This window comes from Strix aluco, chromosome Z (assembly GCF_031877795.1).
Source record: "Strix aluco isolate bStrAlu1 chromosome Z, bStrAlu1.hap1, whole genome shotgun sequence".
Classification (NCBI taxonomy): Eukaryota; Metazoa; Chordata; class Aves; order Strigiformes; family Strigidae; genus Strix; species Strix aluco.
In genome coordinates, this window is record NC_133971.1 from 77,054,028 (window position 1) to 77,066,150 (window position 12,123).

The window sequence follows — 12,123 nt, forward strand, 5'->3', positions numbered from 1 at the left end:
AGATCAGGTTAGTTAAGCAGGACCTGCCCCATCACCTGGTTGTCCCGTATTTTTTTTCCCCATGCACAGGTTATTCATACCTTTTTTCTGTTTTTGCATCATGGTTTACTGCTTGAGGAGGCTCTCTAAGCAGAGATTTCAGTGAGCTGAATTGCTGAGGAGTATTCTCATCAAGAACTAGGAAAATAGGCACAGTGAGGGAGTCCAGTTCCATGAGATTACCATGAGGAGATGCAAAAAAATTCTCATACTGTAGTATGCACATGCTACTTAGAGTGTGAGAAACCATTTTCAAAAGACAGAAGCATGCCAAAAGGTTTTTTGAGAACAACTGATCTTGTTGCTGTATAAGCATCAGTTTTAAAGTTTGTAATGTCATCTTTGTCACATGCCCAGTCAGACTGGCTCTTGAATGCCAGTACAAGACAGTTAAACACTGCTGAAAATAGCTTAGCACAGAACGCATCCAGTGAGTATTCTTCACAGACTTGTTTAAAGATGCATCCTGGTTTAGCAATGAACATTTCACAAACTGAAGAATGTTGAAAAAATGGATAATGCAGTTCACTGTGTAATTCAGCAAAGTATCTTTCTCTTCCACATTTTTTGAAATACCTATCTGCCATGCAGCAAGGAGGTTTTTCTGAATGGTATGTAGTTCCACTGATAATTTATCTTTCTCTTCAGTATTGTCTTTTGCATGGATAGTATCAAACATTGATGCAAATTCTAAGTGGCCTTCATCAGCTTTACCAACAAATGAATGTATTCTTTGGCTACAGAAGCTGGAAGGGCTATTGCAAAACTGCTTTTTGTCATCTGATTCTTCTTCATAATCCTAAATCAGACAATTAGAAAAAAAAAAGTTTAATTCCAGTCTGTTGAGAGAGAGCATAGTCTTCAAGAAATCACCAGTCAGTCTCACAAACAAAATCTTTATGCTTAATTAACTTTCTTAATTGCTAATAAGTTTAATTCACAGCAGTTTCATCCAGATCTCAAACTAAATGTAGCTATTTGGAATAGTTGTGTAGACAGAAATTTAATACTTAACAACAACAACAAAATATTACACTGTAAATACAACCGAAAGTGAAACCGTATCTTTTATTAAGCCCAGAGAATGAGGAAGAGTTTTTGCCAGCTACTTGTAAGATGTAAGTGCCATTCAACAAAAGCTCAAAAACTTCAAAGAACAAATCAAAAACCAAAAGCATGAAATGGAGTTAGGAAAAACTACCCAGTAACTTTAATCACAGAGCCATTCTTCCAAAAGTTGTACAAATTTTGGAATTGATGGAAGAATCCTCTAAAAATCAGGGTATCTTCTTTAATAAGGATACTGTACTTCTTATTAATATACTTTACAGCCCCAGTATATTTACTACTGTAATATTACATTTGATTATAAAGTGAAGCTAAAGTATTAAACTACAATAAAGTGACATATATGTAGGTTAGTACGTATTTTTCAAAAAGTTAATGCACTGCTGAAAGAAATAAGATGTTTGAAAATAAAAATCAGGTATCAGTTGAGAAAAATAACTATATTCCTGGAACCTATAAAGAAAATGAGAATTTAACCAATATTGAATTACTTTAAAATATACCTAATAAGAGCAAGTATACCTGTATTATTTGAAAAAAATTTATTCTTTACATTTAGAATACTTCAAAACTAAATCATTTGCATAATTTTAAGTGGAAAAATGCTATTAAGTACCAGTAAATCCATGGTTTTCTCACTCATTTCTGTTGTACCCTCTTCCAGGAACTTCGGAATGGTGGAAAAGATGGAACTTTGGTTTTGAGCATGTTGTAAAAGACTAGCTTTTAAAGACAACAGCGATCGTAAACACAGATGTCTCCCTTTAGACTAAAAGAAATAACAATAACACAAAACATTTTTCTCTAGCAAGATCAAACCAGACACTTTCTATACAAAACAAGGAAACTGGTACCTTCTGTAAAAAGCTTCAGTTTAAAAGTCCCAGACAGAAGGGGAGAACAGGTCAGCAGGCATATGCTGCATAGAAACTATCATTTGAACATGCTTCAGGAATGCAGAATTTTCTCAGCACCAGACAATTTTACTTTGCTTCATGCTGCAAGAATCTGCTTTCTTGATCCCTGAAATGATCCTACAAGTTTGCCAGCACGTAGGGCTTTCCTGCATTCTTATTAGGAATACATCTCTTAAAATCCCCAAATTCTTGCCCACTCTTCTAGCTTATGCATGAACACCATCATAACTCACTACTCCAAAAATCAAAAATACAAACTGAACTGGAAGAAAAGTTATACTCCATCTGCAAAAATTCTGAACTTACTATATTATATCTTATGTGGTTGGCAACAGTTGCAGGACCTCTTCTTTCAAAGGTTTCCCTTCTCACAGACTTAGCTCAATTTAGAAGTGACAGAAAAATAAACAAAAATGCTTTAAGCAAGCTTTAATTGACAACCTCAACTCAGGACGTAGTGGACATGTTACAGAGCACCATCAGGACTGTTGCTGACTGCTCTAAAACAGCAGTAGCCTAAAATAGAGAGATTTTACAGAATCCTTTCTGCATCGTTCCGAAAGGATGAGCTGGTCAGAGTAGCCTAATTCCTGTCAATGCTCTGAACCAACTCTATAGATACAGAAATCCCAATTTCTTTTACAGTTCCAGAAAGAATACATAGTGGCAGTTAAAACTGTCCCCTTTACTACATTTTACTGGAATGTCACCCAGACATCAAAGGAATAAAATTTCAGAGAAATCTGTGTATACATTGTTTTCCAGAACAACAGTATTATCAAAACAACTTTATAATTCGAAGGAATTTATATAAATATCACAGTAAACTAAATTGAGCCACTCAGTTTAAAAATCAGACATTTATACACATGAAGCTTTTTACTTAAAGCCTACAAAATAATTCATAACCTTACCTTGGAGTTCAGTAGATTCTGACGGATATTTTCAAGACGTTGGGTTGAATCAAGCAAAAGAGATCTTATAAATCCTGACGGTGAAAGGTTGTTAGGAAATCTGAGCACAGTTATCATGTATCCATCAGAGACGATAAGGTACGGTAATCTTGAATGTGAAGCAACAGAGAATCTCTGTCTCATAAGGTCACTTTCAGAAGCTGAAGAACCAAGAGACTGACTAGAGTCTTGACAGAAAGAGTGCTGCTGTCTAAAATAAAGATACATAAAAAAATCAGCAACTATCATATGTAATAATCATCAACAGAATAGAGAAAAAATAACTTAAGAACATTTAACACCACTCACACTACTGTCCCAACAGGTCCATTCAGAATTCTAAGGAAGTATCTGAATTTTTGCAGGATGACCACTCTGACTAACACTATTTATGCCTGCAAGGTGCCAGGATTTTGCTGTAGTTGCAACTTTTTAAATTTAGGTAAAAATAAAACCAGCTTTCAATATTCTTTTATTATTTCATTAATAAGTATTACATGTATTTTTCCAGAATTTGACTTTAAATTCCTGTATCACACTTTCTTATCTAGGTCTTATTGTGTATGCCAAGTGCTTGAACATGAAATTCTAAGAAGCTTCTAATAAAGTCATTATGAAAACCAAAAAAATCCCTCAAGGTCTACATCTTACTATTTCAGACTCAGTTCAGACACTCAACAGAAATATTTCATATCAACACACAGGTCTTCTGTTGCAAAAGAGATCTTACAAAGTCTTTTCTTATAAAGAAATCACTCCTTACTGAGTTCCAGAAAGCTGCGTTGTGCATGTACTCTAATACTAGCCCTACAATGCTTTGAAATAATTGTAAAATTACTGGGGTTTTTTATTTATTTTTTAATAGTTTGAAAGTTAGTTGATTATTTGAAAACAAAGTAGCTGCATACATGCATAAATAACCATAATTAAATTATGTTAATATATTTTAGTATCTGATTTTTCAACCAGACAGTGTAAAAAGGTACTAGAATGCTTTGAATGTTTTCATGAGATGTTACATTTACACACTATCTGGCTTTAGTCACTCAAATTAATAGGATTTTACATGCAAGTATGTTATTTACAAGATTTGATATGGAAATGTGATATAAAGTTCTACAGGTAAAATTAAATAGCAGAGAAACACTGCTAGATTAAAATAAATCTACATTTATAGTACTTCTGTCACTTTAATTTTTAATTACTATTAAATCAAAACACTTTCAAAAAAACAAATTACTTAATGCATACTTACACTGTCACAATGCCAATTTTCATTACAACAAACCCATTATAAGAAATAGAACTATGAATGAGAAACAGATATTGAGAACACACATGAAAAGCAAAAGAGTGAATTTGAAAGATGAATTTCATGTAAAATTGTAAAATTATGTTAGAAAGTAAGAAACGATCATATGACAAAAACATACATACATTTTCAAACCCCTTTACCTGTATGTTATTAGTGGATGAAATGGAATAAACTCTGCAGGTCCAAATTCTACAGAGCAGCCAGAAGTAATCAAGGTCAGCAATTCACCCATACATGTCAATAAAATCAAAGATCCACGTTTTAACATGCAAGCCAAGAAAAGGCTATCAGGAGTCCAACTCATATCACCAACCCAGTAAGATCTAAATTGGGCAGGAAAAAATATTTTTCTGTCAAACTTATGTATCAAAAGGTTAGGACAGTTAAAAAAAAAAAACAAACCAAAAAAAATTAAGCAAAACACTTAAAACCACCACACAAAACCGAAAAATCCACAACAGCAGCAAAAACATCAATTACTGACCTAACAAACTTGGATGGGACCATGCTGTTCTTGCAACTACAACCTTTAAGGCTACCCGAAACAGTCAGAAAATTCAGTGTGTTTAAAAACAAAATCTGAGTTGCCTAGAAAGAAAAAGTAATTATAAAGAAAACATAAATATTTGTACCAAAGTGTCATTACTGTAAAAAACAGTTTCTATCAGCAAGTTATGCATTACATTTGAAGTACTGGAAACATTATTACACATGAAAGTGACACTGTACTTCAGTATTTACTACTATTTAGAGTATTTATTAATTTCTATGCCCACTTCTACATTTGAAAAATAATTAGATTATTATATACTCAATATATAATTCAATATTCTTTTTAACGTAACTTTTTCTAAGACACTCAAAATAATAAAAAGATCACTCTTCTCCAGTCTTGTTGGTGAATAACAACTGGAGCTTTGAAGGACTGCATCATCGCATCCTGGTACACTAAATAAACCTGTCCATATTCCCTGTCACCACTAGCACTAAAAACTACATGAAGATTTGGCCTCTGAGTTGTTAGAAGTAATGAAGTTATGAAGTAGGAACATAACCTCCAATACATGTTAGGCTGAGGCCTGATTGAGAATCATCCAGAATCTTTGCAGATACCATGCAGGAACTGAAGTTCATTTATTTATTATTTTACTTGTTAAGAGATTAGAAATGACATGAGCTTACATGGACTTCTTAACTGAACAGCATTCAAAAAATTACAAGTTGTGGCAGAATTTTTTAGCTATGGCTATCAATGTGAATATAATCACATGTATCAGTAAGAATGCTGAAAAAACATTATTAAATCCTTGTTACCACTTCATTCAAACTGAAATATTAGCTTAAATGACATACTGTCTATCACTCATACCTGTGGGTCAGTTTGATTAACAGCTACTGCAAGTAGAAGTCCATCTCTTGCAAATGCACATATCAAGGCTCCTCTTGACTTTACAGACACACACTGAGGAACCAAATCAACAAGAGAACAAGTCTGCTGTACCCAGTGTATCTGGTATGGCAAAGAACTGAATACCAAAAAAAGGAAACAAAACCAAAAGGTTAATTAGTTAATGCCGAATGGGATGATTCATACGTAGTAAAAAACCATCCAAGACAAAAAAAACACATAGAGCATGAACAATACAGAAAAAACAAATCTATTTTCTTCAAAAACCTTACAAATGAAAAATATTTTGTATTTACATAAGTTTAAAAATTATGTCTTGTCACTGAGAATTATTTTTATGGGACATAAACAGGGGCTATATGTACAGAACACGCAAATAAATACAGATGCATACCATATAATTAAGGCACTTATGTTTTAGTCAGGAACAGTGTAACATCATCCAACACAGGAATACTCAGAATTCAAAAATTAAAATCTATCAACAGTATGCTGCTCTGAACAAAGAATTTGTGGATGCCCCATCACTGGAAGTGCTCAGTCAGGTTGGACTGGGCTTCTAGCAACCTGATCTAGTGAGTTGTTCCTGCCCGTGGCAGGGGAGGGTTGGACTAGACGATCTTTACAGGTCCCTTCCAACCCAAACCATTCTATGATCCGAAAAGATTCAAAACGTGACAGAAAACACAAGAAAGATTCCATTTGGAAACATGACACCTAACAGACCAAAAAATAAAGCATTAACATGAAAAAAATGAATTAAACAATAGTAAGCAATGAAACTGAGCAATAGTTGGCATAAATTGTGAGTAACACGCCTGAGAAATCCAGTTACAATTTCAGGCTGCAAGTACTACAGTATATATATGCACACTTCTACACTGGCAACGTTATGCTCTATTTCATTTTTTCGATTACCAGAAAGGCATTACCATGCTACTGACAAACTGAGCAAAGAGTGATGCCACTTCATAAGGCAAGGAGGATCATTACTAAATTAGCATAACTTAACAAAAGCAATTGTACCACATCAAGTGTAGGGCAAAATTTTAGTAAGTTACCCAAGTTACATCTGCAGAGGATATATCCATTTAACTTCATACAACTGTGTATCTCCCTTAGGAAGCGGAATGGACTATAATGTGCTCAAGATTATTCTTCAACTGCATTTTTATGTGGTTATATCAGTATAACTGTTTCAGTATATGGTCCCAGCACAGATAAGGAAACTCACACACACACTCTTACATAGTCTAGGCGTGAGATGACAAGGGGAACCGAAAGCAAAATATACAAGTATCCATAATAAAAAAGAGAAAGAGGTATTCAGGGTATTCATGGCTGCACCGAACGCACTAGTAATAAAAGAAACTCTGTTAGCATGATGCAAAAAACTGGCTGACACTAACACACGTCTGTGTGCAGGCATAGCCACCTACACACCGTCATAAATACACGCAGTTTTATTTAGGTGTAAGTTAGTGATGAAGTATGGAATACATACATAAATCCATATATTGCCCACATATATGCATATATAATGCAGCACACTATGAACATAAATATGCAACTTAGGTAGGTGCTTTTAACCATAAGCTAATTGGACATCAATGTAAATGTGTTCAATTGCAGCTCTGAATCCCAGCTCTAAAAGCACTTCATAATAAAATCTTAAGTTAATGTAACTTTAAGTATCTTTGAACTTACCTAACATATTTAAAGCTGTTTTCATGCCATCGAATAATCAAAAATGTGAGCACCAAACATTCTCCAGAGTAAAACACAAAGGAGCACAAACAGCAATCACCCAGTATCTGTGGAAAAAGGAACACAATCAAAACCAGAACAAACCCAAAAACCTGGTTAGACACAATTTTCTCTTTAATTATTTATACATTTAGGTCAATAGATATTACAATTCAGATTAAGTAACATAATGTTGTCATTCAGAAATACAAAGGCTGGCCAGAATATCACTGGGCCAGATAAACTTTGGTCTGATGCAGTATGGCTGTTCTTATGTTGTCATAAAACCTAATATGAACTGAATGATTAAGCCTACACACAACACTGAAGAGGCATACAACGCTTTCAAAATTCACTGTAGCTTCTGTGGTCTAATTTACTGAAGAGATTAAATAACTATTTTAGGGCTTATTTTTTACCTCATTTTGTATGAAAGCAGCATGCACTCCAGTTTCTTTTTCTTCAGTAGAAGGCAACATGACTGATTCATCAGGCAAAATTTGCGTCCAACGGCCAGAAGAGTTTTTATGAGAGGATGTGTTTTCATGTTCTGTGCTCTCCCACAATAAGACACATGCTGTAGGAGTAGTTAATAGTGCCTTTCTGCCATCTCCAGATACAAACAAGTACAATCTCATTAAACACTCTGGGGAAAAAAAAAACAAACACACAATGTGCCAGAATTGTTTCTTCTCCTCTGTTAGAATTAGATTTAAAAAGAAAGAAAAGAGGAAGAAAATTTATTTTCTTCTCTATCAAAAGAAATCCAAGCTGCCACCTTAAATATCTGTTTCCAGCTTCATCACTGATAGTAGGCCTTGGGCACCAGTAATGTCAGATGGGACACCCATTTTTATGCATTTTATGCATTATCCTTCCCACAAGACTCAACCATTAGGTTTGTTTCCTGAGACTGTCTTTCCTGAAATCCATCTGTCATGAAAACTATTAATAAATGCCTAAGTGCTCTAGTAAGTTTTTCTACAGTTAAAAACTAACCATTAAACATTAAAATATTTACCGTATCTAAAAACAAATTACAATCTACAGAAGATTACTAAATGCAAAAAACTGCACAATTCAAGTGATAAACATAACATTTGCCAAACCTTAGCTAGCACACAAATCATAGAAATGCAAAATGATATGAGAATACAGCTTTTACTTGTGCAGTAACACTTAAGAAAAGGACAAACCACTTTTGCTCTATTCTATTTTTCAAAAGACTAATTGAAAAAACCTACCTTGTGCTGCTTCAACTGCTTTCCTAGACTCTTCAACTGTTGGCACAATTTTCAAGCAGTCCTGATCTTTATTCCAAAGAAATAGTTCTCCTGTTGTAAGTATTCCTGCCAACCAAGCACCTGTGTTCATCAGGGGAGAGATGTTTTGGAGGATATTATTGTGAAGTACTTAAAATTACTTCCATTCCATCTTGGCCACAGTTCTAAAGCCGACAGTGAACTGGCAGATCCATTAGAAAGTCTACCTTACTAAACGTTACAACTACAAATAAAATAATATGTTTAAAATATGTAAGATATGTTACTTAACCATTTCTTGATGTTGTTAAAACAACTACATTTTTCAACAATGGCTGCAGCTGAGGGATTTTCTTCTTTGTCTTCCCTGATGTCAGGTTAATTTCATTTATATGTTTATCATCTAGAAGAAAAATAGCCTCCTTTTCCTGTTGAAAAAAAAAAAGAGTATTTCACTTTTTAAAATGTTATTTTCTATGTAAGTCTGCAAAATAATACTGAAATAAAAAATGTTAGGGAAAAGTAATTTTAAAAAAGATGTTACATCTGCAGTTACCGTATTAACTTAATTCTTTGGCATATTTGCTTTACAGTACAACATCACATGTAGCATCAACCTACAATGATGATGACTTCAGTTCACGTGTTTCAAACTATTGAACTAATCATTATTAGAAAGTTCTTTGAAGTACCTCAACTGACCTGCTTGCCAACAAATAAAACAACAAAGTAGATGCTAGTTATCTCGTCCTGTAGTGTTTTAATTTAGTAAGATTTTTGATGGTGATTTCAATAGAAGAAGGAATTGGCCTTATATGGTCTTAATATATTCTTAAACTCAAATCACATATTAGAAGAGAAGAAAAAAACTTTAGTCTCATTTCATCAAAAAAGCTTAAGAAAGCATGTCTTTGAACAGATACAGGATGGAATGGGAAAAGGTTTTGTTGACGATTTCCAACAACATACTGCAAAAAAGGTTATGAAAAACTAGAAATCAAAACAAGAATCTCATGTAAGGGGCAGGTCTTTTTTTTGGGGGGGAAAAAAAAAAAAGATTCCCCACTGTTTACCTGAGAAATTTTGAATCTGCAGCCTCAAGTCAATGAGACCAAAAAATAAGCCATTTATTTAAATAGCTCTTAACTGGGATACATTCAAATGACTTCCTGAGACTTTTTTACCCCCTGCCCTATAAACAGAAGTACAAAGTATTATATAATTTAAAACTTTGCAGGATTTTGTTTTGTGAATAAAAGTTCATTACACTTACCTGTCCAATCCATGAGATGCGAGGCCACGGTTTTCTTTGCCTGATACACGTAGAGATGAGAACATCTAGCTTAATCTCCATTCTTATTAAACCAATAGGTAACCAGCACAAAGAGCAAACAGGGGCTTTTTCACATATCTATAGAGAATTCGACGAAAAAAAAATGAAGTAAGTTTTTATTATTTGGGGGGGGGGAATAGAAGACAGGAATCTAGACACAAACTCTTTTAACTACAGCAGCTTCCTGCTGAACACAACAGACGCTTACCAAACTAAAACAGCTATTTGCAGTCTAGCTGTACAGATTACATACTTGTTCCAGAAGGAGTTAAAAGAGCCGTAACACAAAAAGTACCTTGCTAGAAGCTCTAATAAGAAGGCAGAAAGCGAGCAGAACATACTGCAGCCTCCCAAGCGCAATGTATCATCAATTCAAGCGATGTACCAGCTGGGCTCCTTGGGCACAGAGGGCCGGCTGGGTTTCAGACCCGGTCCCAGGCAGAGGGACTGAGCAGGGGCAAGGCATCCCCGTCCGGAGCCGCCTCGGGCCGCAGGGTGACGGAAGGCGGCAGGGCCCCCCAGCGCCCCCCCAGCCGCCGGGCTGCTGCCGCACGTTTCGGGGGACTTACCGGGGGGGCGGCACAGCCCCCGAAGAGAAGCAGAGCACGGGCAAGCCGCGTACCCCTAGGTAGGCAGTACAGGGGGCACGGATTTCCCCTCCCTCCCCCGGGCGCCATCCACAAGAATCCCACCGCCGCTTTCGCCCGAGCCAGGGCAGAGACGGACCCTCAGGCTAGCTCCGGCTCTCAGGACACAGACAAAGGGCGACGATGCGTGCCCAAACTGACGCTCACCACAACCGGCCGAGCTAGGGCGCTGACGGGCCGCCGCCGCCGCACTACCCCGGAGCCAAGCCCCGACCCGCCGCCGCCGCCGCCCGAGCCGCGCTCACCCGCCGCCGCACCGGCCCCCGCCAACGGCTGCGAGGCAGCAACCGCAGGCGGCGCGCGGGCAGTGCAACGCGCAGGCGCGCGGCCAGCCCCGCCCAGCCGATGGTCTCCGCTCGGCAGCGCTCGCGGGCCGTGGCGGCGGCGGGTTTCCCCCCCCCACCCCGCCGCGTCTGCCTTGGGCGCCCCGCGTCCCCTGGCCGGGCCCAGCCCACGACTGCCCTCTGCGCCTTCGCCTCTGAACCTGCTGACCCGAGAGGCTGGGGAGAGGTCTCCCGCGTTTGGAGAGAATTGCCCGCGGAGACGCGGTGGGCACCTCTCCCTCAGCGGGGAACGCCGCGCGCCTGGCCTCTGCCCTGTGGCGAGAGCCCGGGGGCAGTCGGGCACGCGGGTGTGGGCCCGTAGGGCACATTTTGCATCGTCGTTGGTATTCGGAGATGGGGAGGGGGAAACACAGCTGAAGAGACCAACGCTCCCTATCAAATACAGGAATTTAGGTGAAATAAAAGGAGTGAGCACTTTGTTTAATCACCTTGAAGAAATGCCTGATTCCCTTAAAGTAGCTATTCCCTCAAAACTGGCTCTTGTCCCTCAAACCACCTTAAACCAAGTTCCTTTTTACCTTTCCTTAACCACAATCGTGATTGAGTAACATACAGAAGGAAAAAACCAAATACAACCAACAAAAGTAATCCAATTGTTCATAATTTTGTTAATGAAGTGGTTCATGCTGATGTTAGTCAGTTACTTCCCTGTATTCATCACCATTTGTTTCATCAACTACATTAATCCACCCACTCCTCCGATCTCTGGTTTCCACATTGCTCCAACTACCCTTTCTCCATTTGAGAGGAGAGCAACTGCTAAGAAAACAAAAGGCAATGTATGTCTACACTGAAATTACCTGCAATTATCTGAAAATATCAGAGATAACTCTTGATATGCTTTGAAATACACTTTGAAAAACTCAGAATAAGAATGCCTCTATCAATATTATATTAATGGGGGGAAAAAAGCACTGTGACTTGTGCCTGTTTCCAACTTCTCCATATCTGAAATCTACTTACCTAGTTTACAGAATATGGCTCAACACAACATACTTTTGCGCAAATATTAGAATTTAGAAATAAAAGTTAAATGCATCAGGCAAGACCTCAGACATCACTTGTATGGCATATAAACAACTGTAATAAAC

At 37.4% G+C, this 12,123-nt stretch overlaps 1 protein-coding gene across 5 annotated transcripts in view; it reads right to left on the bottom strand.

Annotated features, from left to right (window-relative positions):
- CPLANE1 (ciliogenesis and planar polarity effector complex subunit 1) overlaps nt 1-10,947 on the bottom strand; it is a 59,657-nt gene extending 48,710 nt beyond the window's left edge. For 4 of the 5 annotated variants that reach the window (XR_012621665.1, XM_074812739.1, XM_074812737.1 and 1 more), the window contains exons 1-12: nt 10,836-10,947; nt 9,982-10,119; nt 9,001-9,136; nt 8,691-8,810; nt 7,866-8,092; nt 7,408-7,514; nt 5,662-5,818; nt 4,777-4,880; nt 4,433-4,615; nt 2,939-3,188; nt 1,724-1,876; nt 81-838 (exon numbers count right to left, since the gene is read on the bottom strand). Coding sequence is in view for 4 of the 5 variants with exons in the window: in XM_074812739.1 (XP_074668840.1) it covers nt 81-838; nt 1,724-1,876; nt 2,939-3,188; nt 4,433-4,615; nt 4,777-4,880; nt 5,662-5,818; nt 7,408-7,514; nt 7,866-8,092; nt 8,691-8,810; nt 9,001-9,136; nt 9,982-10,062 (2,276 nt within the window). In the remaining variant the exon portion in view is untranslated. Of the gene's footprint in view, nt 1-80; nt 839-1,723; nt 1,877-2,938; nt 3,189-4,432; nt 4,616-4,776; nt 4,881-5,661; nt 5,819-7,407; nt 7,515-7,865; nt 8,093-8,690; nt 8,811-9,000; nt 9,137-9,981; nt 10,120-10,663; nt 10,702-10,835 lie in introns of those variants that run through there. The other variant, XM_074812738.1, reaches the window with a different exon arrangement.
- Between the last annotated feature and the right edge of the window lie 1,176 nt (nt 10,948-12,123).